At 39.1% G+C, this 26347-nt stretch overlaps 1 protein-coding gene across 2 annotated transcripts; it reads left to right on the top strand.

Annotated features, from left to right (window-relative positions):
* Positions 1 to 8579: 8579 nt before the first annotated feature.
* On the top strand, positions 8580 to 26191 carry slc16a1a (solute carrier family 16 member 1a). 2 transcript variants are annotated; one of them, XM_072381716.1, is made up of 6 exons: positions 8580 to 8619; positions 17750 to 17806; positions 21031 to 21267; positions 23930 to 24073; positions 24246 to 25019; positions 25134 to 26191. In XM_072381716.1, exons 3-6 carry the CDS (start codon positions 21051 to 21053, stop codon positions 25367 to 25369), a joined length of 1371 nt encoding a protein of 456 aa, XP_072237817.1. In that variant the 5' UTR covers positions 8580 to 8619; positions 17750 to 17806; positions 21031 to 21050; the 3' UTR covers positions 25370 to 26191. The 2 variants fall into 2 exon arrangements, with proteins under 2 accessions (XP_072237817.1, XP_072237819.1); XM_072381718.1 differs by lacking the exon at positions 8580 to 8619 and adding an exon at positions 16626 to 16711.
* The last annotated feature ends 156 nt before the right edge of the window (positions 26192 to 26347 follow it).

Raw genomic sequence — 26347 nt, 5'->3', positions numbered from 1 at the left:
AGCAGAAACTTTATTCCTTGAGGAAAATTTTAAAAAGCTGGATGGTTAAAATGAATTGAAACAATTAAATTATACTGCCTAGTCATTACCACATTTTGGGTAATATGTTTTTCTTCTAACAATATCTGTGCGTAACATGAAAAACTCCAAATCACGTAGAACCACACAAGATGTCAAATGAGACATCGACAGTGAGATTAGAGGTTATTCAGAAATAGCAGAGACAAGTAAGTGACAACCAGGATTTGCATGTTGATTTCTTGGCATTTTATTTGCTTTTCAATCAGTCAAAATGTGATTATAAAATTATTCCATTTATAGAGTTGTGGGTTAACAGACAGATTTTAATCAGTGTAAAGGTAAAAGTAATTTTACAACTGAAGGTGAAATAAGAAATAAAGGCATAGTTTAATCATTTTTACTCCTAATTATGAACTCATGTACAATGAAAAGCCACACGACCACTGACAGGTAATGTGAGCAAAGTGGGTCATATTTTTTCAGTAAAATGTTCTCCTGTGAAAACCTGCATTCTGATATTTATATGGATTTTCCTTTGACATTTACCACCTACCAAAACATATCTACAGACCAGACACCCCCACCCCTAATGGCAACAACACTCCCCTGCTGTAGCCTCCCCCAGTAGGGGAACAATGGGCCCCACAAAAACAGCTTTGGAATGGCTCAAAGAACACATAAAAAACCTAAGGTATTTACCTGGCCCCCAAACCCCACAGATACCAATCTAATGGGATAGAATGGCATCTGTAGGAAGCAGCCCAATACACAAAGACTCCACCCAACAACCCACAGGGACCAAAGGATCTATTGCTGATGCTCGAGTGCCACACATTCCAGGAGACCCTCAGATGTTTTTTTAGGGGGGGGTTGGGCCCTGGCTGAGCAGAATGAGAAGAAGCCCAATATTAGGCAAGTGGTAACAATATTATGGCTGATCAGCACAGTTTGTGTGATGTAAACAAGAAGCTCCTTGGATGCCATGATAGAGGTGGTGTTTGTTAGCTCAGGGGAACAACAGAGTAGCTGGTAAATGAAGGATAATAAGACTCATGACTCAGCCTGTATTTTTTATCATAACGGAAAAATATTTTCCCAGAAGGCAAAATCAGGTTTACATGGAAATGTAAGCTCAACACATTTAATATATATAAAATTGCTTTTTCAGATGTTACTTATAAGATATCTGCAGCACAAAAAAAGGAACTTGTAGAAGATTTCAGTTGTATTTGTTAGTGTAATATACTTCTTTATATTAAAATTCTCATTGAAGTGTATCGGTCAGCATCAAAGCATGACCAAACCCTCTTGTTCCTCCAGTAATGAATATACAAATCTTTCCAAATACAGCTCATTCCTGTAAAGATTTGTTGTTTTTACTCAAGACACATTTTGAAAGCTTTATATGGACTATGTTGATCTTTTTTTCCAAATTTCTGTTTTTGTTTTGTTTGTACTGAGATCACCAAATTAAATGTATTTACATTTCTCCTCACCACCACTGTGTTTAATCTTCACCGTCCATGAAACTGTACTACTTGTTTGCTTCAGTGCTGTTTCAAATAGCTTACTATACAAACAGCTTTTTATATGCATACGGTTAATTAAATGAGTGTCGACAAACATTCATGACTGGAAATCCAAACTTAAATTGGTCATATATCACCATTGGCTTTTTCTGCCTTTGTGTCCATAGTCATAATTTTTTTTCATGGCAAGTACTCTGTCTCAATATATATACAATACTTAAAGAAACCCCGTTTTTCTGTATCTACAGTTTCCTATGATACTGAATCGGTCTACTCAAAGAGTTAATCGAGTATCAGAGGTGCTGGTGGAAATGATGAACCTGTTAATTCAAAATGCCTGAATGAATGGAACAAAACAAGGGTACATTTTATTGCTTCTAAGGTCAACAATTTCATTGTAAGATAAAGAATGTGTGATTATTTCACAGATTATACACTATTGCTTTCAGATGATTCATATGACAGCCTGAATAAATCATCATTGTTCAAAGACAAATCCCAATAATTCAACTGCAACATAAAAGGAACAGGAAACAAAAATCAAAGAGGGCTTTCTTGCCCTCTCCCATTTGTCTAGTTTGCATGATGGGCCATCTGTTGCAGAGGTCCTCGCATCACTTCCTAAAGTACGGCCTCCACAAACAATGCGACCCCTGCAGAGACGGAACATGCCCCACCATAGGCACTTTATCTGTTTACACAGGAACCTATTCTGCTGAGCGTTTGATGTGTTAAATCTCTACCAGGCTGCACATAGAAAAAGAATGACATTGACTTGCCTTTTTTTTTTAAAACATGTGAGTACTTTTTTTGTGTTAGGTCAGACTATTTTACTTTATGCTGTTTTCTTTTAAGCTGTAAGGATCTCTGGGGCTACAGGAAATCCTGCATACATCAAACTGGATCATGAACAGAGAACATTAAAGATAGTAAAACAATGAAACACATGAAAGATAATGCAAAAAATAAACAAACACATGGTCTTTGCTGCTGCCTCTGGTATTCAGTACAACTGTGTGAGCACTCAGTCACACAAGAATGAGGTCAAGCAAGCCTACCTGACTGTGTGTCCTTCAGGAATAATGTTTCATTGTTATATTCTTTATTTTTATTCCTGCCTCTATACTTCAGCCAACCATCCCAACATTATCCAATGGACTATTGGGCAATAATTCCTGAACACCAGCAGTGTCACAGCGATATATGTTAACATTAATCAATAGCTGTATAAAGGCCAGAACACCAGAACCTGCATCTTGTGTGTGCACCTTTGCACAGTAAGTTTTTTTTTTCCTGAATAAAGATAATGGTGTTTTAATTTGAACACATTTGATTTCATTAATCCTATAGGAACTCTTAAAAGTACTACAACCACTTGTCATAATTTATTTCACATACAAGCGAGTACATTTTTCTGTGAGTAAACATTGCAGGAAAATAAAACACGTTCACCCTTCTCTTTTTTCACATATTTGCTCGTAAAAACATCTGCATGATTGCATTTTCGTTCAATCAGATTGTGCATTACGGCGCCGTAGAAAACAAACTACAATTAATTTTTATATTACAAACTGGAAAAAAAATTTTGGCAAACATTTTTTTTGTGGTGTATAAAGGCAAAAGCAAAGGTATTCAAAAACGACCAAAATGGGATCAGACCCCAGAGGGATAAAATACATTAGTTTGAAAGTGATAAAAAACATTGAGCACAATGCGAATCTATCAGTATAAACACAGTGATTTTTGTTGATGTTTTCTCAAATAAAACCGAGTTGTACACCTGTGTTGTGCTGTCATTCCTCAGCAGATGAACTTGTATAGATCTTTGAATGTTTGATTTAAATTTGAGGTCATTCTGAAGTAATCTCATAGCTCAATGTAGTAAAATTCCTCAAAACTTTACCATTTAATGCTGTTGAATCTTCAGCTTAACCCAGCGATCACTGAAAATCAGACACACTGTGGAGTCTAGACATCTACCAGCAGTACAGAGATATTTTTTCTGAAAGTGTTTCATACATATTGTGTATAACACCTTGTGTCACTCCATCCCTCTGATTCAAAGCAAGAGCAGTAAAACAAGAGCAGCAACTGAATTGTAAAACAGGTGATGCACGCATGATGCAAACCAGCAAACATGTATGTGAGCTTTTTTGTAAATTCAGATTGAAAACAACCTGGTCCAGAGCAAAAGAATAAAGGAGAAAATCCGTGCAGGGTTGTGCATGAGCAACAGCACGTCCTCATCTTTCAACATAACTAATAGCCAGGAGGTATTGTATGGTCAGACTTTTTTCAGTACAAAGGAGTGATTGAAGTTCTATGTAACCGAGAATATACCATGTGTGCATATGTGTTAAATGGGGGAGGGGAGGGGAGGGGGGGGGGGGGGGTCAAAGATCAAAACAAAGCTTGTGCGGCAGAGCTATTTATCAGAAATACAGTTCTAACCTCCACTTCATTTACCCACCACTTTCTGACGCACCAATTGTTGTTTATTTCCGTGTGAAAAATGATTTCCCAAAATATTTGCAACGACATTTAAAAGTCCTCTGATAAATAACAATGTAAATAAATACCCCTTAAAATTCCTTTTGATTTAAATAAATTCCTGCTCTCGGGATGCAGAAGCCCTGTCAGAGACCTATGCTGCTCTGTTTGCCCACATTATGATGCACATTCACCTTTGTGTTATCCACGCAAACACGATGCAGATTAAAAAGATTAGATTGTGTGATGACATTAAAGCAGTCAGGTGTGTCTTGAAAATAACTTCACATAAGCATCACTGAATGTGAGAACAGTGGGCTGTTAAAATATACAATGTGGTTCATTTCAAACATTCTGTTGGTCATCAGGATTTTATCTTAACTTAAAATGTGATATTTTATGTTTAGAATGAGTTATTTGAAGTCATGGTCTGTTTCCTCTGGACCTCTTTTTCATAATTACAGCTGTTTGTGTGCTAATGTTGCTTAACGTGTTGGGACATGCAGCACAAGCATCCGAAAACCTTCCAAAGGCATTTGAAAAAATATTTATATTTTCATTTTAGTAAAAGAGTTCATAGCCACCTGTTCTAAAAAGGGTGTCAAACCATTTAACATGTTCTGTTTAAACAGAATTAATTGCTATTTAAATCATTTAAGCCTTACTCATGAGAGGATGGTTTAGTTGTGAAGGCAAGAATGTGGAGCCTCTAAATTGTTGCAGTCAAGGTTTCTTTATTAAATTATTCTTTCCTGTTTCTTACAGCAGTGGTTCAGTGCAATATATGTACAGCGATGCTTATTTTTGTCAAAATAATGAAAAATAGTACAGCTGGTGAATTCAACTATGAGGAAAATAAACAAAGAAAAGGATTAGTGGTAACTATGTTTAGGGACTCAGTACTGGGCCATAACCATTTAAGTTGAGCTCCTGGCACTGCAGGCAACATCTGTGGCCTGTTAGTGACCAGAATTTCCCTAGGAGAAGCTCAAAGTCCAGCCCATTCTCTATCTATGATTTCTTCCCCCTAAAACTTAAACAAAAAAACTCCATAAATGAGCAGGGACTAGTTTAGCTGTTCCTGGATTCAAATCGAAGTATAGCCAGTCCAGAGGTATTAAAACTCATAATACTATCTTTGATATGTAAAGGCTTGGTGTGATTGTGGCACCAATACCATTTACACAATTATCAGGAGTGGGCCTCAGCTAAGGATGCTCCGATCAGGATTTTTTTATATGAGGTTTCATTTGTGCCAAAATTATGTTCACATGCAAACTGCTTATGTCCACTGAACATATGACAAAACATTTGTCCATTGCATGCTACTTCTGTACCTGTTATCGAACCTACTCATTTCAACAAATTTAGAACACCTTCTGCCACAAGAAGACAGTCGTACTGCCATTTTCCCTGCAAAATCACAGTTCATTTTACAATGATCCAGTGAGAACTTATCATGAAGCAGGATCCAATATCATACTGTAAGAAATTCAGAATGGTTCTCTCTGGGTCCTCCGGCTTCTTTCCACCACCTAAAACATGCATGTTAGGTTAATTAGTGACTCTAAATTGACCCTGGGAGTGAGTGTGAGCGTGAATGGTTGTTTGTCTCATTTGTCTCTGTTTGGCCCTGTGATGGACTCGGAGACAAGGGGTAGAGGAGAAATTAAACAGATTTATTAAAACTGTAACAAAAGGAGCAGCTGTGCTGGAAATCCAAACGACAAAAACCTGATGAAAGAAAACCTGAGGATTAACAGGAGCACCAGACTGAAGACAGGGACGAGAGCGAGAGCAGGACCGCAAACGACAGCGAAATCCATGAAGTGATACGACGAGGACCTGGCAAGGACTAAGAGAAACCAAGGGACCATATACTGTGGGGAGAGTGATTAGTGAATGAGGGCAGCTCAGAACATTGAATACAGGTGTAGCAGTAGAGGTAATGAGCAGGGAACTGGGGAAAACTGAGAGGGAAAGAGAGTGGAGCAGAAAACAGAGGCAAGACAAACTGAATAAACCTGATAAACCAATAACTAGGAACACAAAGACGGTGGCCTTCGGCAGTCCAGTTGAAGTTTCAAAAGCGATTTGAGGTTAGAGGTTAAAACTTAAGATGCTTTACTATTGCGTTCCATTGTGGACATTAGACATTTTTACACTGGAAAATCAATGAGTAAAACTGATAAATTACACTCATATGAAACGATTTACGGAACATTGCCAAGATGCGCAAACATTTCTTAAAACTATCTCTTTAACCTCATATCAGATAATAAAAAAAAATTTCATAAAAACACAGTCAAATAACAATCCAGTTCAAAGAAGATAGCTTCTCTTGGTTTCTGAGATATCTCTTTTGACTTCTGGACAAAAGTATCCCTCTATCTACTGTCATTGAACAATATGTTTTTCTCTCTGGTTTGACAAAGGGCATGCCAAACTCCATTTATGTGGTGATTGGAAGATGTCCCTCCTAAATTCTATGATGATTTGCTTTGTTTTGGTTGTATTGCTGCCTGAACACCACTGAGCCAGGTGTTAAAACTCCTTTCTGTCGAGAGTCTCATTCAGTGGGTTTACACGATGAGATTAACTCGATTATAGCTACAGTTGGGTTATGCTCCATATCTGACCAAGGGTAATTATCCTTTGTTACATGGCGGTGAATGAATCGAAACACTGGCACAGAGCATGCAATACCACAGTAGATAAGTGGAAATGGGTTGAAATGGGTACAGCATTTCAACTATCGCTAATAGAGCCACTTCCTGTTCACGTCTTCACCACCAACAACAACAAAACTAAGGCATTCGAGAAAGATGGCGAACGAACAGCAAGATGAAGCTACGTCCCTCTAAATTTGTGATGAGCTGGTTATGGCACAAACACGATGCACAACGGCGCATTCTCCATCGCCTTGTTTGTTTGTTTCTGATGACGATGACAACAACAGTAATATCGTCTCCTTGGACTTCCGGGTGATTATCGCGAGAAAAAATCTCGAGCATGCGCAGAACGCTTGATCCGACCCACTGTCGTCTCCAGGCACGTTAGGTGGCAATCGGATCGAGTTATCCCGGGGTCTTAATTCGATCGCAAGTAACCCGATCTGATTCAATTTCTTGTCGGATTAAGCTTGTTACATGAGCTGAATAACTCAGTTTTATTGTAATTTAGCCATTAATCCGATCCGATTGCCCGCATGTAACGGCACTGACTGATTATGTTTAGGAAACTGAAACAGTTGAGGCTTCAGGTTCTTTCTTATGCTCAGTTTGAAGAGTGATCTCACTTTCTAATATATTCGAGTATTTCAATTTCCACCGTAATGTTGTGAACAAACTAAAATGGTGTCCTGAAATGGCATAGTAGTCTCATAAAGTGTTATAATGACCTAACTGTTCATATTCAAGGCATCTCTGTGCTCATCACCATTGTTCAAAATATTTTAAGAAGGACAAGGCCGAGTGAGATGCAGCAGGTAATAGAGATATGACAGACAACTCTCAATACAAAGAAAACTGAAATAGCGTATGCAAGGTCACCTGGTATCAAAACTAAGTTGAACTGTTTTGAGTCAGTTCAACAGTTTTCAGGAAAAAATATTCCCACCTTGAATCTTTTGCTTGGTGCTTTTCTTGATTTAAAGAATTCATTTACACAATGGAGAAATGCCAATGTCTGATCTTTTTTTTTAAATTCCTAAATTAAAAAGAAATTCAAGGGTTCAGAAACACAATTCTCAAATCTTGCTTATCTGTCATTTTTCTCATGGGTACAGATGTGTACTTGCTTAGCAAAGCTTCTTTGTAAACTTATAAAATTCGCTACTCAAAAAATGTCAAACCAATTTTGTGCACCTTAAATGTGTTTTGATCTGGCACACACTGGCCTCTAAAGATAGCTCCAGAATTTAAAAAAAGCCATAAAGCTTTAAAAATTGGTGAGACTGGTGAGACTAAACTTGAACTGACGCAGCCAAATGTTTGGTCAGGTTAGCAGTCTACATAGGCAGTGTAATTTTGCCACAGTTGAATTTTAAAGTTACTTTAACAATGGAGAAATGTTTTGTCACATGTTCAGTGGACATAAGCAGTGCACATGGAACCTCATATTTTGGGGCCAATACACTATTGCTTGAAGCAGAATCTGCTGATCACCAATCACTATGCGTATTTGAAGTCTTTGATTTATCATGTAAGACAATTTACTATTGTACAGCTTTTAACTTAATTCTTTCATAAGCATTCATTTCAGAGAGGACAAAACATGATTTATAGACTGCTGCTGATTTACCACAGGGCAACATATGCATGATATAACTGTTAAATAGTTAAACCACAGCAGCCTTTCTTGGTTCTTGGAAACAACTTTGAGCGAAAATAAGAATACGATACCAAAACGTAATTGTTCCATATTGACACTGAATGCAGCATTTTGTGTCTTAACGAAATTGAACGCAACACTTTCTGCTTTTTAATGACAAGTGGACTTCCCCGTTTGTCATTTGTTCCACTTTCACACAGGAAACCGGTGTGCTTGTCTGTCGTTATTCGAGGATTCAGTGGTTCTGGTGAGTTGCTGTTGTTTTATACATGCTACGAAAACAAATTCTGTGTGTATATTATCAGTAGAAGATAAATGTAACTACAGCTGTTGTTAAGTAACCTGGGGGAGTGCAGTCTGTATTCATATGCTAATTAGCCATGTGCTAGTTACTCATCTTTCAACGTCTGTTCAAGAATTAGTTTGGCACTTTGGCTGTTGAACTTTTGGCGTTGGGTTGGGAAACGTCGATCACTCGTTTTCCATTGAGTTTTAATCGACTAATGAGAAGCTTTTATCTAAGTTATGTTAACTCAGCGACTTGTAGTTAATCCACAGATGTTTGTCTACCCTACTCAGTGAACGCTACATTCAAACATAAACGTATGTCATCAGTTTCGCTGAACTGTGATGACATTCATTGGCGACCACGTTTTTTTGTTTGTTTCGATTATTTACTGGTGTCTGTTTAAGAAGCCTTAAAGCTCAAAACACATTTTTCAGCGACCTCCAGGACAAATATTGGACAAAAATCAGAGCGCGATTGATTGGAGCAACAAACAACTCAGAGAGACCTGCTTTATTTAAAATGCTCTCCGACAACGCATCAAAAGTTGAGATATTTTAGAAAAGTTCATATGCTCATCTTGAGTTTGATGGATGTGACATTGTAAAGGTGGTACCGTTGTAAGAAAAGACGGTAAAGAAAGGAAAGCAACAGGTGGAGCATCTTGCATTGATTCGTTTTATTAACACATCTGTAACATGACTGAGTCAAAAAGTACAGCCCAGAAAGGCTTAATCTTCCAGGAGTAAAGATGGATTCACCACTCTGAAAGACTGCATTGGCAACGTCTAAACAGCATTAGAGGATTTCATCATCTGCCATATATTGTATGAAAGATTCGGCACAGTTGAGGAGAATTTGCATGCAAGAGATGAGGCTGAAAACCAGCTTCGAAAGGCTGTGATCTTAAGGCCCTCAGGCTGCACTGTATTAAAAATCATCATTGTTCAGTTTTTGAAAGCACTCCATGTGCTCATGAGCGCTCTGAAAACCAATGTCAGTGCACGCTGTTGGTTGCCTCATTAACAAATGCAGGTTGAAACTCTAACATGCAACGGAAAAATACATTTCTAAAGAACCAGAAATGATGCTCTCTCTGGACCTGAGCTCATTTAGAAATGGGCTGGGGTGAAGTTGGAAAAAAAATGTTCAGATCAAAGCAAAATGTTCTGCTCTATTTGTAAGTCTTGGAATTGTGGATAGGCGTGAGACCATCTATCTCATCTTATCTGCAACGTTCTGGAGGTGCATGTAGTGTGGGTAGCCACCACACCAGTGAAGGTACCATTGAAGCTGAACAATACAGCTTTTGGAGCAACGGCCAGCGGCCATTTAGCTTCTGTTGTCTTAAAATAAGACTTTGCTTATCTTAGCAAGACAATGTCAGATGTTCTTCTGAACATATCTCTGCGGTTGAGCTCCTCTGTAAATGTGTATCGTAGCTACACCGGCCTGCCTGTCTGAGGTCCATAGCTGTCTCTTATTAGAACTTTTGATACAGTACAAAATGAAAAATTTGTTGCGTCACTTTCTGTGTAATAGGCTGTTGCATAAAATGTGATGCAACACAGTGGTTAACATAGCCATCCCCGCTATGGGATAAAAGTGTCCTGAAGGCATTAAAGATGAGCATTCTTTTGAAAAGCTATTTGAATTTGATCTTTTTGCTGTTACGTGTGATGTTTGCTGCTGTTTTCAGCTAAAAAAAAAAGCACTAAACTCACTCTACACTATGCAGTCAGCAGTTGGTTTATCACATGTAGTGTATATTTGGAGTGCTTGTGTGATGACCTGTCTTCATTTAAGTGAAATATTTCCTTAAATTTGGAAGTGTTTTAATTTGAAAGGAGATTGATCTGGCAAATCAGTTAGTGTACGTTTTTAAGCCTGATGTATCATACTTAAGTGCATTTTGAGACCATGGATGTAAATTGCTGTATGAACATACATTGATAAATAAGAACTTACAAAGGCATATCAGAAGTATTTTAAATTTATTTCAGAATAAAACAACACCAAAAACTTAACTCACTCCCTCACTCGAACAAACAATCTATTGAATGAACAAACAACACTTTTGGACAGGCTATTTACAAACTATTTACACACTCTGCACCCAGGTGCTGAACATTTTATTTTTCTGGGCTTTTCAAAGAACGGCTACAGAGCTCTGACATAATTAAAATCTCCAGGGCTGGGTCCATTAATGGAGATCCTCAAGCAGGCAGCAAGGTGTTCCCCCTGAAGTTGATTACGGAGGTCTGATTTCATCTAAAAATTAAGATAATTGCAATTAATCAAAAGGAATGAAAGCAGGAGAGGTGCCTTTGGAACACACATTTTGGACCCTAGTCTTATGTATACAGTTCCCTGTAAAGGATTAAATATTAGACACAGCACTCAGCAACTCTAGTCCTGCCATTTTGCATTACTCGATTCATTGTGGAGAAGTTTCTCTCACAGTTCACGCTGGAAATGCCAACTTGCCAGGAGAGACAGAACTTCAGATTGGTTCTTGTCCTCGAAAAAAATATTAGAGAGATGTTGATTATTTATATTGCACAAATTTTGTCTTGAATTGAATAATTAAGTCTTTTGAAGTTGGAGTTGCATCAAAAGAGTGTTTATTTAAATCAGGAGAGGAGAATATAAATTAAAAAGCCGCGCGTTCTTCCTTTCGCTTGGTTACGGTAAGAAAGTACAGCTGTGGAATGGTCTGATAGACTGACAGATCTTTTTCTTTTCTCCCCTCTCTCTCTCTCCATATGAGACTGTGGCGGGCCTGTGGCAGGTCTCCTTCATTAATGGGAAACACTGTGATTAGTGCATAGTTCTGTTAATAATTCAAGCTTTGAAAATAAAAATAGACCACGTTTTTAGGATGAAAAAGTCACATTTTATTCCAGTTTGATGGGTGTCTTGCCTCAAGTCTCAAGGACCTAATAAATGCATTATATCCTTTAGTAAGTCGTTCCAGAGATTAATGTCCCCTGTACTGCTTTCCTGAGCAAATGATGCATCGCCATCAAAGCCAGGGCTGGACAGACCTTCAGTCAATTTCAGGATCAGTGTCTCACCGACTCTATTGCTTGGCCTCGTTCCACGAAAAAATGTCTGCCAAGAACACTTTTTCCGTCCTGGAGGGAAAGGAGAAAACCAGAGCCTGCATGGTTGGGTGTGGTGTGGTGTGGGGGGGAAGTAAGGCTTTTTTACACATTGTACCAGGTGCAAGCTTTCCTGTTACTACAGCTTGTATGTGTGAGCTAATTGGCTTTTTTGACATCATGCCCACCCCTTGACCCGTATGAAAACGCCGCTCTCTCTCAGTTCACTGCGCCAGGATTTGCTCCACTTTCTTTTCCTGGCTAAAAGGTAATTGCCACTGTCTTTTGACCCGTGGGTGTCAATTCTGGGGGCCACAATAAATTGCATTCAGTCCAGTTGAAGTTGGAGCTGCTTCAGTGTTTATTTGGTTCTTGGTTAGAGTTTATTTTTAGAATAAACAACCTTATGTTACATCTCAGTCGCTTAATATGTGACAAATCATATTTGTGTAATTACTGGGCTACTTTCTGTGCATTTCATTAGTTGGGGGTGTACTTAAGCAAAGCAGTGCATTAAAAAATATGTCAATTTTTGGAATTTCTGTCAAAGTAATGAACAAAGAGATCTTGGTGCTGTATGCTGACTGGGAATATGATTGTTTGATGTAAAACATTTAGACTTAGACTCAACTTTATTTATCCCTTGGGATGACTCCTTCAGGGAAATTCAAATCTCTAGCAGCTTATACAAATAATATAAAGGATCAGCATACATTAAGATGCAAAAATATACTATATAAAGTATACAAGATACAGAAAATAACTAAAAATAAACTCTGAACTAAATATAGATAAAATTAATTAGGTTATTGCACTGTTGGAATTGACATGAATGAAATTAGTTATTGTACATAGGCTGACCATTTTGATAATTAGATAAGTGTTGCACAGGAAATTGTACAGGAATTGTAGTGTGTATTGAGCAATTGAATATTTCTCTTCATCTGTCCCTGTTGCCCCCCAAAGTGTTCCAAGTAGGAGTTCTTAAGTCTGTTGGTCCTGTACTTTGGAAGGAGCAGCCTCCCACTGAACAGACTCCTCTGGTTGTTGATGACGGTGTGCAGAGAGTGACTGACATTATCCATAATGTCCAAAAGTTTGCTTAGAGTCCTTGTCTCTGCCACCGTCACCAGAGGGTCCAGCTTCATGCTGATCACAGAGCCGGCACGCCTGATCAGTTTATCCAGTCTGGATGTGTTCTTCTTTGATGTGCTGCCTCCCCAGCACACCACAGTGTAGAAGAGGACACTGGCAACCACAGACTGGTAAAACATCCACAGCAGTTTGCTGCAGATGTTGAAAGACCGCAGTCTCCTTAGGAGGTACATCCTGCCTTGTGTCTTCCCATACAGGTGGCTGATGTGTGTTGACCAGTCCAGTTTATTGGATCCACAGCCTAAGGTATTTGTAGGAGTCCACACTCTCCACCTCAGCTCCCTCTAGTAGGACTGGTCTCGGCTTCGGTCTGGTCCTCCCAAAGTCTATGACCAGCTCCTTTGTCTAAAGCTAGATTTATACTCTTCCAGAACATCGTCGACGTGACGTCTTCATTGAGCATTCGAAGTTCTGCGTCGAGGGAACACGTTGCTCTGCAATTCACTATGCTGGTAGGGAGGTGTGGCGGTACGTTTGAGGGGTTATGGCTGAATCCTTGCTTTTTCTTCCGGTCACAGTTAACAACAGTAAACAATGGCAACCGAAGTGGAGCAGTTGTAGTTGGAACTTATCAGTAATGAAGAACAAATGCTTATATTGCAAATGTTGAAGCGCAGGCAACAGAGAAGACATTCGCGGGGGTGGTCTGTACGACCGGCCGAGGCTGGGAACGGGTGAATTTACTACTCTGGTTGTGAATTCACTGGTGTGATGAGGGCGGGCGCTCTCCTTAGCTGCAGGCTGAGGTTGAACATCCGTTTGAAGTGGTTCCCCCAGTTCTGCAGCGCAGGTCTTCAGGAGTCTTGGACACACTTTGTCCGGGCCTTCTGCTTTCCTGGTTCGGAGTTTCCTCAGCTGTCCTCTGACCTGGGCTGTGGGGCAGAGATTGTGTTGAGGTGGAGGTGCTGTGGTGTCTGGGTGGAGGTGTGTTGTGGGAAGAAGGAGAGATGGCTGCAGTGGTGGTGGTGGGGGGGTTGCATGGGCTGGTTGAACCTGTCAAACCCGTTAAAGAAGTCGTTCAGTTCATTCGCCCTCTCCACTGTCCCCCCCTGTGCTCTTACTACAGCTTGTTATGCTGCATTACAGGCATGTGTTTAACATGCCTAAGATGATCAATTTTAATCCCTCCGATAATGAATAAGGTCTTTAACAACAGTGGTACCTAAAGCCCTGGTTCTGGACCTCAGAGCATTTTCTACCAAACAGAGGGGGGACGTGTTAACCAACTGAAACATTACAGCTCTCCAACTGTGTGGCCCTCTGTTTCACTCATCACTTCCTGTCACACAAGCCCAAGTTATTTTTACACTAAAGTAGGCCATCGTACAACATGCTTTGTTTTCATTATCTACCTAGACTATGCTCGTCAGGTGGTTAAATTGTCTCCGACACCTTAAAGATCACCACTGTTACTTTCCTAGCTAGCTAATTCCATCACAATAGCTTAATGCACTAGTTGATCAGGTTTGAACAGATCTAGTAAGTTGATAAGGTTAATTATTCTGTTCCATACTATCTCTATCACTCTGGATGTCACAGAGCCATGTATCAACTAGATAAACAGATGGAAAAGTCACTGTGTTCCCAGTACTAAGATGCATTCTTATTGTGTTACATCGCATTTCATTGTTCTTTTATTTTTCTTTGGCCACTGTTGGCAATCAGTGTAACCTGGACCGTGATTAGTGCGCATAACAGCCTGATTACCCATCTCCCTCGACACATTCAGAAAGTTCTCTGGTCGTTGACGCCATATACAATGGGATTAGAACAATCAGCTCTCAAGGCAACGTCAGGTCTGACACGTAGACACAGGCGACCAGATATCCTGGGATGTGCTAGGAGAGAGGATGATGTCATCGTCCCAGAGTCTGTTGAGAGCTGTCTCCCGCTGACTGATTATACAGATAGAGCAGGTAGATTCTGTACCTGCACCGAGCAGCTGCATGACAGAAAAATGCTATTATTTCTTCAGAGGGACTGCATAAGGAGATGGCGATTGTACAGATTATCACTCAACAGATGCATTCAGAGAAACGAGAGAAACGCATGCTGTGGTGATATGGTTCAACCTGACAGGAGTACTCAAGTCCTCGGATTGAAAGCAGAAATGGCAGCAAAAAGTGACTGTGCATGCACAAAAAAGACGAAAAGTCAGCCATGAGAGGCTAAATGTTAATGCTAATAACATGCTCCCTTGATAACAACTCTTACAATGTTCAGCGTCAACCACATTTATTATGTTTTATGACAAATGTTATCTTGATTAACATTAAGAACGGTTGAAGCTTGGTGTGTCATTTGTTCTGCAGTCATTTAGTCTTTCACCAAAGGGTTGGACACATTTTGCGCTGTTGTTGTCACACTTACTTTATTCCATTTTTGTGGGGCTATGAATGTGAGGAAATTTCACTCAAGGAGGAGGTGAAATATTTGGAAGACAGACAATACTGTCAGCTTCATGAAGGCTCGGTGAGAAAATTCAGAGTATTTGGAATCCTGACTTTGAACTGTTTTCTTTTTGTGCTAGTCAGAGTACACAGGCCACCGAGGCATTATACTGAAGGGGGCAGGGGGGTGAAAAAGAAGCTTTTCCTGCCACTGTAAAAGTCATGGGATCTCCACTTCATCATTTAGGAACCATGTTTGCTGAACATTCATGTCGGTGTAGTTATTAGTAACTAAGATTCTAACATGGCTCCAAAATGATGATTATAAAAGGAGAATTTATTTGGAGTTTTAACAAAAGACACCTGTATTTCAAATTTATAGTTATTCAGTTTGTGAAATTCACAAATTGCATTGATGCATATCTTTTAGTGCTTGTGTGTATGAGTGTGTGCAAATATGAATGCCTTTATTTCAAACTGTCACAGTTTATCAGCACCAACCCAAACCCGGTGTTGCTCTTTTGCTTCCTCTGTTAGAAAAGCAGAAAGTTGACAAAATGAGGCAAACAACATAACACAACTTGGCAAAGAGAAATATTGTTTCAAGGGTGTCAAGAATTTGAAGGCACTTTGCAAGTGCTTGCTTTTGCAATAACCTCCTGTACTTGAGCTTTTCCTTTCCCAAGCCCTGATATGGAATCCCTAATAGCTCCACAGGGAGTTTGAGAGGAAGGCTCAACCAGGACTGACCCCTGAGGCGTTCAAAAGTCTTTCTTCAGGTGCTTGAGGTTAACAATGTCTCTTGTTTCAGAGAAACATACTCATTTTTGCTTGAAAATTCAATACTATTGAATATCAATTATAAGTGAAAGTAAAACGGGAAATCAGCATCTCAGAAAGCATCTTATCTTCTATAGGGCAGACTTTTTTTCTATATCCTCTTAGACCACACATACTACGGTGCTGTTCTGTGAATTATTCTGACCTCAGTCTGAGCTCAGCACATGACAGAGGGGTGGAGAAAGCTTTGTTAGGGGCATGGCACTAAAGTCACCCATAGCCAATAAGAACTGCACTGACCCCACCATGTAGCACCATAGTGATCTAGATCATCCAGCTGTTTGACCAGGACACTAAATGAACTCAACTTTTTAACTTCTCTCTGTGAATATAGATACAGGCTGAGGTGCCACCCGCAGCTCTTGACCTGCCTTTGTGGAGAGAGACACGGATCCCTTCTGGAGTTTCAGTCAAACATATGCAGTGACTTTTTAAAAAAAGTTTTTTTTTTTTTAAATTTCACAGGCACCGGGTCCTATTCAGTGATGTCTCCTCGGCAATAACATGTCATTTGAGAGCTAGTCTGCAGAGCTCATCTATTCGTGTTCAAGAGCTCCTGCCAAGGTAAGATGCTTGACAAGGACAATATGCACATTTAACAGATGTCACTTTGAAAATAATTACTTCGATGAGTAATCCATCTTCAACTGGATATTCACAAATGCCATTTTACTTTGTCAGTATTGTATGAATACTTCTTTGAGCAAATATTTAACACACCCCTCTCATCTATAGTCAGTCAAATTTATTGGGTTTAATGTGTGGCTTCAGAAACCAGAAGTTGGTGGAGGCCTAAAACATAAACACAGGCAGGGTGAATCAAAATACCGCTGCTGGAAGAGCAACAGTTTTACCCCAGCAATAAACTCTTGTTTTTATACAGCATTTAGGCTGCTTTAGTTGTCATTTTTGCCAAACTCATGCTTGTTTTCACAACTTAATTTAGTCATACTTCTCTTCAATTTCAATCAAAACTGTAATCCTGAATTCGGCAGATAAAAGATTTGCGGCTTAACACTAACTATAGAGGATTGATGGAGGAGAAGCTTGATATTTTTGAAAAGAGCATAGCTACTAAATCCTGTTTATACGCCAGCTCGTGTCCTCTGTTGAGCATACCCTGCTTTGTGCTGGTATGTGTGTTGTTAAATGTCACTTAAAGGCCGCCCACTTTGACTTCTTTATTTAGACTTGTACAGTGTTCGAGGATTCATGCCTCTACCCATTTAGTCCTCTCTCATTCTCCTACTTGGCTAAAATGAATCAACTCTATAGTTTTTACTGAATTATTTGATACTTTGCTCTTTGTATTAGAGCCTAGTGATAAATCCATAGCTGGAAAGAAAGTGTTTTATTCATCATTTCTGGAGTTGCGCGGTTTTATCTTGGGACCCTGTCTGTCAAAACTTGTTCCTCCATTCATCTAATGTAGAATAATTTTTCGTTCTTTAAAAATATACACAACACTCATGTCTGCTGCGACTGAAGGACTTTTCCTTGCATACTGCCTTATTTTAGAGATGCCCAGATGATTTGTGGCGTCTGCTTTCCAACACTGAAAATGTTTTTAACCTATATCTCCTGTAACTGTGCTGTTTAAAGAAAGGTGATCCTGTCGGTGGAGAAATCCCAAACATCCACAGCCTGTATTTACTGAAGGTGAGTACAATTTTGAGACTACACATATCTACTGGTATATCTTTTTGCAAATATGCTTTGTGAATGTTTAAGGTTTTGCTGTAAAAACGTCCAAATGAAGGGAAACGCAATATTATTTTATCAGTGTTAAATGAGCTCTGTCAAAGAAGCCTGTACCTATCCTTTCAGAATCATTCCAAGAGTGAGTTAATGTAGGAGGGCTACAAACATTAATCCTCCTGATAACTTTGAGTCTTGCTTTGAAGATGGCCTGTGCCAAATTTCATAGTAACTGTTCCATAAAATCCAGTATGTTGATAAATCTACTGGTTCAGAAATTGACATCATGGGTTGCTTTCAGTTTTGCAAAGTTCAAGAAATGCTACAGTGCTTCATTTTCAAAATCTGTTAAATGGATCAAAAGTGGACCTCCAACTGTGGACAATTGGTGGCGTTAGAGTGCTTAAAGAAGAAACCTCAAACTCAGAGAAAAGACTCATGATCCTTTCTCTGTTCAGACTTGCCACAAACTGAGACATTGATGTTCTATTGCAGACACTTTGTGGGGAAATGTGGCTCCAGTTACAATGCTATTGACTGAGCAGAGTGCAGCTATGCATATCTTTGAGATGAAGCTAACCAATGTCCAGTTTTTATACCGTACCAAATTTTTCATTGAGTTGAAAACAAGTAAAACAAAACTGACAAATAATTTAAAAGAATGGCCATTTTAATAGACTTGCTTACATTTTATGCACTCATTTGCTGGAGGGATCATCAAAATACAGAGCTGTGGTTATAATTGTTTTAACATGGCTTAAGACTGAAAACGAGGGGAAAAGGCAAACGATTAACAAGTTTAAACTTTTTACTTTCCTCAAAAGCACCAGTTGTCGTTTGTACTTTTTTGTAAACGTGATAAACTGCAGACACATCTGCTAATGTTGGAAGCACCGTGTCTAATGTTCCAACAACATTAACGTGCACAGAAAACCACTACATGTATGTTCTCTTTACATGAAATATATATGCAAATTTCATTAGCTTCGCCCAAGTGGTTACTGAATTATTCCAAGAGGCCAGTAATGGATGAAAAACAGAGATACTGAGAGTTCTTATTTCATTCCCACAACCTATTGAATCTGTAGAATAATGCAAGAGGCACATTTACAGCTGCACAGCAGCAGCTAAAATCCCAGCTCAATAACAAAAGTTCTTTCATGCATTAAATATTCACTACTTGGTGCACAAAACAGGCTTATCCAATAAGTTTTCAGAGTACTAAACAAATTCATCAACCAAATCAAGTCTTGCTTGGCTGAAAAACACCATATTATCACCCACTTTTGTGCATAGCCTTGAGCTATTGAGCAGTGTAAATTCAACCTGTGTTCACAGTGATCAATGTTCTCTCTGGATAGTCCTCCCTTTGTAAACAATACAGTTAGTCATTTGACTCTGCAGATGGACTGTTATTCATCAGCTCTAAAGTGAAGTTGTGGGAGATCAGTGGCTGAAAGCTCAGTGATTACATTTAGAGAGCAATTCAAAACAAAGCATAAACACTATCATTGAGTCATGGATTAAGTTAATTTAGAAAAATCTGGTTACTTTTCAGTAACACAAATTATTAGCAGCGCAAGGGGCGCAAGGAGGAACCCATTGATCAGTATACAAGGCATCTTTTATTAGCTGCTTGGTGAATTTGTTTAGTGCACGGCACTAAAGTTCAGTCTGTCAGTACTGTGACCAGAAGGCTTGAAGCAGATGGAAAACGGAGGTTCACATGAATCTTTCACACTATGATTAAATACATTTGCAAAAAAATGTGACTTAATTAATGTGACTGAGTTGTTGTCCCTGAGCCAGATGTTTAATTCTCCAGATGCCTTGAAGATATGTTTAAACTGTGAAATTGGAAGGTGAAAAGGTTCACAGCTCCGTTCTGTTTTAGCGACTTTGGGCTCTGTGTTTGTCGTTGTTTGAGGTGAATGCTTTAAGACCTGTGACATCAGCAGCTTTGAATAGTCCCGTATCACCCGGAAAACTTTAATGTATCAACACTTTCTCTAATTCCTCAGCCGCTCAAAGAAAGGCACATTGCTAAGTCACAGTTACAGAACTGGTTTCTAAAAAGAAATAAAAGCAAGGCTTTAGAGAAGCGACCATGATTCAAAGAGGTGCTTTGATGGGCATTTACAGCTCAAGCTACATCTGCAAATGCACACAGCTCTAACTTTACAGTCAAACTTTTTCCACTGAACACAAATGTAACAAAAAAAAAAAAAACTTTGGTAAAAGCAAAAATAATCCATATCACTCTTCCAAACCAGAGGGATGTTTTCAGAGCAGCTGGTTTGTCTATCAGCAGGAATAGACCTAAACTAGTTTGAATTGAAAGAAACTTGATGGTGAAGTGGGACGTCGACAATAAGAATGCATTAAATTTGGATGCAGATCTCCATCACTTCCTTTAAAAGTGCAATAAAGGACATTTACCTAAATGAAGAACTGCACCCTTCTATTTTAAGTTCCTTTTTTTGAAAGCTGTATGAAAGTTTGTTTTATCTGTAACTATTCTGTTCTCTAATCTGAGTTTCCTTTTTTCTTTTAATCCCTTTATTGTTTTTTTTTTTTTTTAATTGGTCTCCTTTGTTTCTTATGAGATTTAATGTTTTTGTCTCAACGAAAGCGAAAATGATTAGAGGTACAAAAACTATAAAGGAAGTAACAGTTGCAGGTAAAATTCATAGTAACCCTTTTGGTGTCGTGATGTAGAGTGAACTGTAGCAGATAAGGGTTGTCCTTCCTTTAACAGCACATATTAAGGCTTGTAGCTCTTCCTGCTGCCTTTTGATAACGGCATGCACATCAGGAACCATTGAAACCACCAACAGAGCTGGTGAATGAACATTAACACAGTAAGTGTAAATTATCATCTGGATCAGCACGTTTTATTTTGTGAAAAGTCAATCTCCAAATATGACCAGAGATTAATTAAACCAAGAACAATTATCTCTTGATCACGTAATCTTAGAAAATTGAAAATTCAACTTTTACACTCGTTTAAATTTTTTCCTGTTTTGTTCAGTGCAACTTGAACACAACACTGCAAACTCTGATTTTGGCCAAAACTGTGCTGAATTTACTTTTTGGATTGATCCTCATTAGAATATAAAGAAACATTCAAGTAACATTACCGGCTAATAAAATAATTTTCTGTTTCTTTTGTCTCCACTGAACAGATTCTCATAACTTGGGAAGAATGGCGCCTGCCGTTGGTGGTCCTCAAGGCTACACACCTCCTGAGGGTGGCTGGGGATGGATGGTGGTGATTGGGGCCTTCATCTCTATTGGCTTCTCCTATGCATTCCCCAAGTCTATCACAGTCTTCTTCAAGGAAATTGAGGTGATCTTCGATGTGACCAGCAGCCAGGTGTCCTGGATCTCCTCCATCATGTTAGCATGCATGTACGGCGGAGGTGAGCAGCCATCTAAAACACAAGCAGCCACACTTGACATTTAGCACATCGGGAAGATTTACAGATTCAATCCATTTCTAGCTCTTAGCATGAGTGTGAAAGATTTATTCCTGTGGTGTTCAGGAAAAGTCAATCCTATTGTTTGTTTTTTTTAATATTTTTTGCTGGACTACAGGCTTTCAAGCCTCTCACTCGTATTTTATCCACAGAGAGGTCACAGATTCTTACTCTCAAAGCACAGATGAATTGATAAACATTTCATACTGAGAGAAAACAATACTTCAACTCCTCTATGAGAGTGCTGTTGCAACATGATCTCTCTCAGGAACACATGAATGAGTTTTAACTTTGTATACCCACGGATTGGTTTCCCTTGAGGAAGACCACAAGGGAGTTTGGTTGTGTTTCAGCGCTGATGAGATGAATGAGATGCTGGATGATGTCATACACTTCTGGTCAGTCAGGTGGTGATAAATCTCTACTCATGTGCATGAACAGAGAGAACAGAGTTCAAAGAAGCCCCATTGTCCCATATGAATGTCTGCTCTGATATTCAAACGCTGCAGATCTCTCTTTCTGTAAACTGGAAAAACTGAAGTTGACATCTAGAATCTGGAGAGAGAGTCGCTGTAAGGTTCCAAACTGATCAAATGGAAGTTATAACGCAATATAAAAGTTCTATTCTCACCTTCTGTATGATTGGATGTTTTTAGCGTAGCATCTTTTCTACGTGTCCACGGTTTTCAACATGTTACATCAACACACATTTGCTACATAAACCCAGCAAAGCAAAGTTGTAACATATGTATTTACTTTTAGCGGTATTTCATGCCAAATGCACATAAAACATCTCACCCAAGCTTCATAACAGCAAGTGTCAGGTTCTCCGTTAAGGAATCAGTTCTTATTGTTGAGCAATTCCTTCCACTAACAAGTAGCTGCAGAGAGATGTGCAGGCAGTATAAAGCGGTTATTGAGTTACAGTGTAAGACTGTTTGATTGGACTTTTCCCTTTTGGGGTGATATCTAACACTTTTTATCTGTAAAAGCATTTAATGGATCTACGTTTGTGTTCACTTAAAGAGATCTACACGTGTCCCAACAGACTACAACTTTCAGTGGTCTCAGTGCACAAATGGGTGACAACAGGAATGATCTTAACCTTTCATTCCTACTGTGCTGGCAAGCTCTGGGTCCACTTGTCCCCCTTAGAGAGAAAGGTCACTGCAAATCAATATGAAGTTGTTCTGAGAGATTGTCTTTATCCACTGCTGAAACATTCCAATCCTGGTGGGAGTTGCCTCTGGCAGAATGACATGATGACAATGCCCCCATCCACAGAGCATGAAGGGTCACTGAATGCTTTGAATATGAGAATGATGAGAATTATATGGCATGGCCCTAAGTCTCCAGACTTCAAACCAGCTTAACTGCAGCTTTTATAATTATGTTGTTTCATCATTTTAGTAGAATTTGAGACTCATAGAATCAAAATTGAATCGCATGGCATCTGCTCCGGCAGCTTATGACACATTTTTTTTCTTTATCACCCATCTCTACATGTTGAGGTGTTCGTGTTAAATAATGCAAATGTTTAGATGTAAACGTTCACAAATTAAGGCAAGTTTTGCATAGTGCTGTGACTGTGAGTAGACTGAGGAAATGTTTTAGTGCTGTGGAGTAGATGGCAGTCTGTTCCCATCTGCATGTTAAACATTCTGAGCACATCGGCAGAAGTTCATTAACAGCCTACTGTTGCGTACTCCTGTACTCCTTCAATTTTTGATTCATTACATTCATAATATTCGACATTGGTATGTCTCCAACCTTTATATCCTAAGCAACCCTTCCTGCAAAGTAGGAGGAAAGAACTCATTGTTCGTGAGGAGGCTGCCTGCATTACAATTTAAAAACCCTTTGTCTTGCACCGTGCTGGCAAATGAGTCTGGACAACCTCTAAACAAAAACTGTCAGTTTCCATTTAGGCTCATTGGGGACTGTGAGGATTTGGCAGGAAGGCAGAAATGTCTTCTATGTGGATCTTCATACTCATTTAGGGTGGTTGTTAAAAGATGGAGGTGGTGTTTTGTGACCTGAACCCTTCGTACATTTTAGTCATTTGTCGTAATAATGTTCTTTGTGATGTTGAATTCTGTATGTATGCATCCTCATGGGTTAAAATTCACCTGTCCTTCCCTGCAACTCATGCACAAGATGTGAAAACCAAGCTTACCTCTCCCATTAAGGACAAGGTGGTACCAACCCCCCCACCCAAAAAAAAAAAATCACAAACTAATACCTCACTTACTTGTCTGCTCTGACATACTTTCAATAGTATTTTGAGACCATTTAAGATTTCTTTTATTCATTAAGCAAATGATTTCTGTCAGTATTTATGAATCACAGAATCAAATGATTATTTCATTGCAGCATTTGTGGTTTTCCTGACGGATCACATTAATAATGGCACGAGAACACATCTACTGCAGTGCAGCACTGACACAAATGATTGCAGAAGTTGCTTGAATTTGCACAGCCACAGCTGTGGCACCTGTGCCCCCTGGTGGTTAAATGTGAAAATGTGCATATGGCATGATGGTAGACATTTTTCAGGGTCCACTGCGTGTGTGTGACTATAAGGGAATTGTTTTCTGTGCTTCAGGTCCTATCAGTAGTATCCTGGTTAACAAATATGGGAGTCGCCCTGTTATGATGGCAGGAGGATGCCTGTCTGCAGTCGGCCTTATTTGCTCCTCTTTCTGCAACACTGTTGAAGGACTGTACTTCTGCATTGGTGTGCTGGGAGGTATGTCATTTTAGAATTTCTATATATTCAAGTTTTGATCATGACCCAGTTATGTTTTTTGTTTGTTTTTTTTGTTTAGTTTTTTTTAACTATGCACTGTTGCCATCTAGTGTTTGAAAGGTAAAATAAATAAAAAAAAACAATCTTTTTTTTCTTTTTCTTTTCTTTTAAGGTTTGGGACTGTCCTTCAACCTTAACCCTGCTCTCACTATGATTGGAAAATACTTCTACAAGAGGCGACCTATTGCTAATGGACTTGCCATGGCTGGGAGTCCCGTCTTTCTCTCTACCTTGGCTCCTTTTAACACCTGGCTCTTTGACCAGTTTGGCTGGAGAGGAAGTTTTTTGATCCTGGGGGGTCTGCTCCTCAACTGCTGTGTTGCTGGTTCCCTCATGCGGCCAATAGGACCAAAACCCAAACCTGTAGAGAAGTCCACTGAGAGAAGAACTGTTTTACAGACCATTAATAGCTTCATTGACCTCACTTTGTTTAAGCACCGTGGATTTTTGCTCTACCTTTTTGGCAACGTAATCATGTTTTTTGGTCTTTTTACACCCTTAGTGTTCCTCTCAAATTATGCAAAGAGTAAAGACATCCCTAAAGAGAAGGCAGCTTTTTTACTCTCTGTGCTCGCTTTTGTTGACATGGTTGCCCGACCCTCGATGGGCATTGTGGCCAACACCAAGTGGGTTCGGCCCAGAATCCAATACTTCTTCGCTGCCTCCGTGCTGTACAACGGTTTGTGTCATGTTCTAGCTCCATTATCAGTCGACTACAAAGGCTTTGTTATTTATGCCATCTTCTTCGGGTTTGCTTTTGGCTGGCTGAGCTCAGTGCTGTTTGAGACCTTGATGGATCTAGTGGGAGCCCAGCGCTTCTCAAGTGCTGTTGGACTGGTCACTATTGTGGAGTGCGGTCCTGTATTATTAGGACCCCCGTTGCTTGGTGAGTACACAATCCCATAAGGGATCATTTTGTTCATCCACATGCGGTTTATTGAATTTGCATTGTTGACCACAGCAAAACGATGATGAAATGTTGCTCTTTTTGTCCCAACAGGCAAGTTCAAAGACATCTACAACGACTACAAGTACACCTACCAGAGCTGTGGGGTCATCCTCCTCGTCTCCAGTGTCTTCCTGTTTGGAGGAATGGGACTCAACTATCGACTGCTGGCCAAAGAGAGAAAAGAGGAGGAGAGGAGGGGCAGGGTGGGAGTTAGAGAACAAACATCCAACAAGGACAATGCTGCCAAAGAGGTGGCAGAGGCTAGGAACACAGAAGACTCTGTTTAGTTCTCAGTATCATGTCAGGTGTACAGTTTTCAGTGAAGTGTAAATTCATGATAAATGGATTATTCTTTGAAGTACTTCACATCAGCATTCATAGTCTTTTTCATGATGTGCTGTTTTTGAAGACTGTAATTTAAACTCCTGGACTCATTTGCAATATAGTGTTTTTTTTTTTTTCTTTCACATTTATTAAAACACTTTAAAATTTAAAAAGTAATCCACATGAAATACCTCTTATATTTGCATTGAGGCATTCAAATACTCGGTGCATAGTCTTTAAGTTACAGGATGATGTGGTATTTCTTTAGACTTATGTAGAGAAATATCAACTAAAACTCATTTAGCTTTCCTAAAGTCTATATATGTTGTATTTTAACCTTTAAGTATTTACCTGTTGTGTTTTTGCTAACGCAGAGCTTTATATTCCTTAAGAGACATTTTCTCAGACAAAGTGCAGTAATGTAACTCTTTAATTCGCACAAGTTTCTGAGGGCACTTTGTATTTTTTTAAGGTTTGTAAACACTCACCAGGTCACCATATCTGTGCTTATTCCTTAACTGTTTTCATACGCATTTTCTCTTTTAACATGTTTTTGTAGTTGAGTTTTGAAAGGATTCTGAGATCATTGAAACCTCTCTGCACAGCTTTGTGTGTTAACACGATAGGACAATGTTCTGCAATCACTGCAACTTGCTATAAATTCTGTATATATATATATATGTGTATGGAACTGTCGGAGAGACAAATAAATTGCCATTTAGAAATTATACAAATGTTCACTGTGGTGTTTGTCTCCCCAAAAAAGACAATGTATAAGCTAATGTTATTTAGATAACATGTATTAAAAAAAAATACATGTACTTTTACTGCATTTGTGATGCATTTTCCTTCATAATGCCACATTTAATCAGTTTAGCAAAATACATTGCCTCTTTCCAGCTTGTAAAGTAGTCTACATTTAAAAATAAATTAATCTGTTT

The sequence above is a fragment of the Leuresthes tenuis genome, unplaced genomic scaffold, assembly GCF_036924035.1.
Source record: "Leuresthes tenuis unplaced genomic scaffold, fLeuTen1.0.hap1 SCAF_3, whole genome shotgun sequence".
Lineage (NCBI taxonomy): Eukaryota > Metazoa > Chordata > Actinopteri > Atheriniformes > Atherinopsidae > Leuresthes > Leuresthes tenuis.
This window is presented reverse-complemented; position numbering and strand designations above follow the sequence as displayed.

Bases quoted from the DNA above. Each gene is read 5' to 3' on its own strand.
- slc16a1a (XM_072381716.1), top strand. From the start codon at position 21,051: ATGGCGCCTGCCGTTGGTGGTCCTCAAGGCTACACACCTCCTGAGGGT. The intron at 21,268-23,929 runs GTGAGCAGCCAT...TCTGTGCTTCAG, and splicing joins AGCATGCATGTACGGCGGAG to GTCCTATCAGTAGTATCCTG. The intron at 24,074-24,245 runs GTATGTCATTTT...TTTTCTTTTAAG, and splicing joins CTGCATTGGTGTGCTGGGAG to GTTTGGGACTGTCCTTCAAC.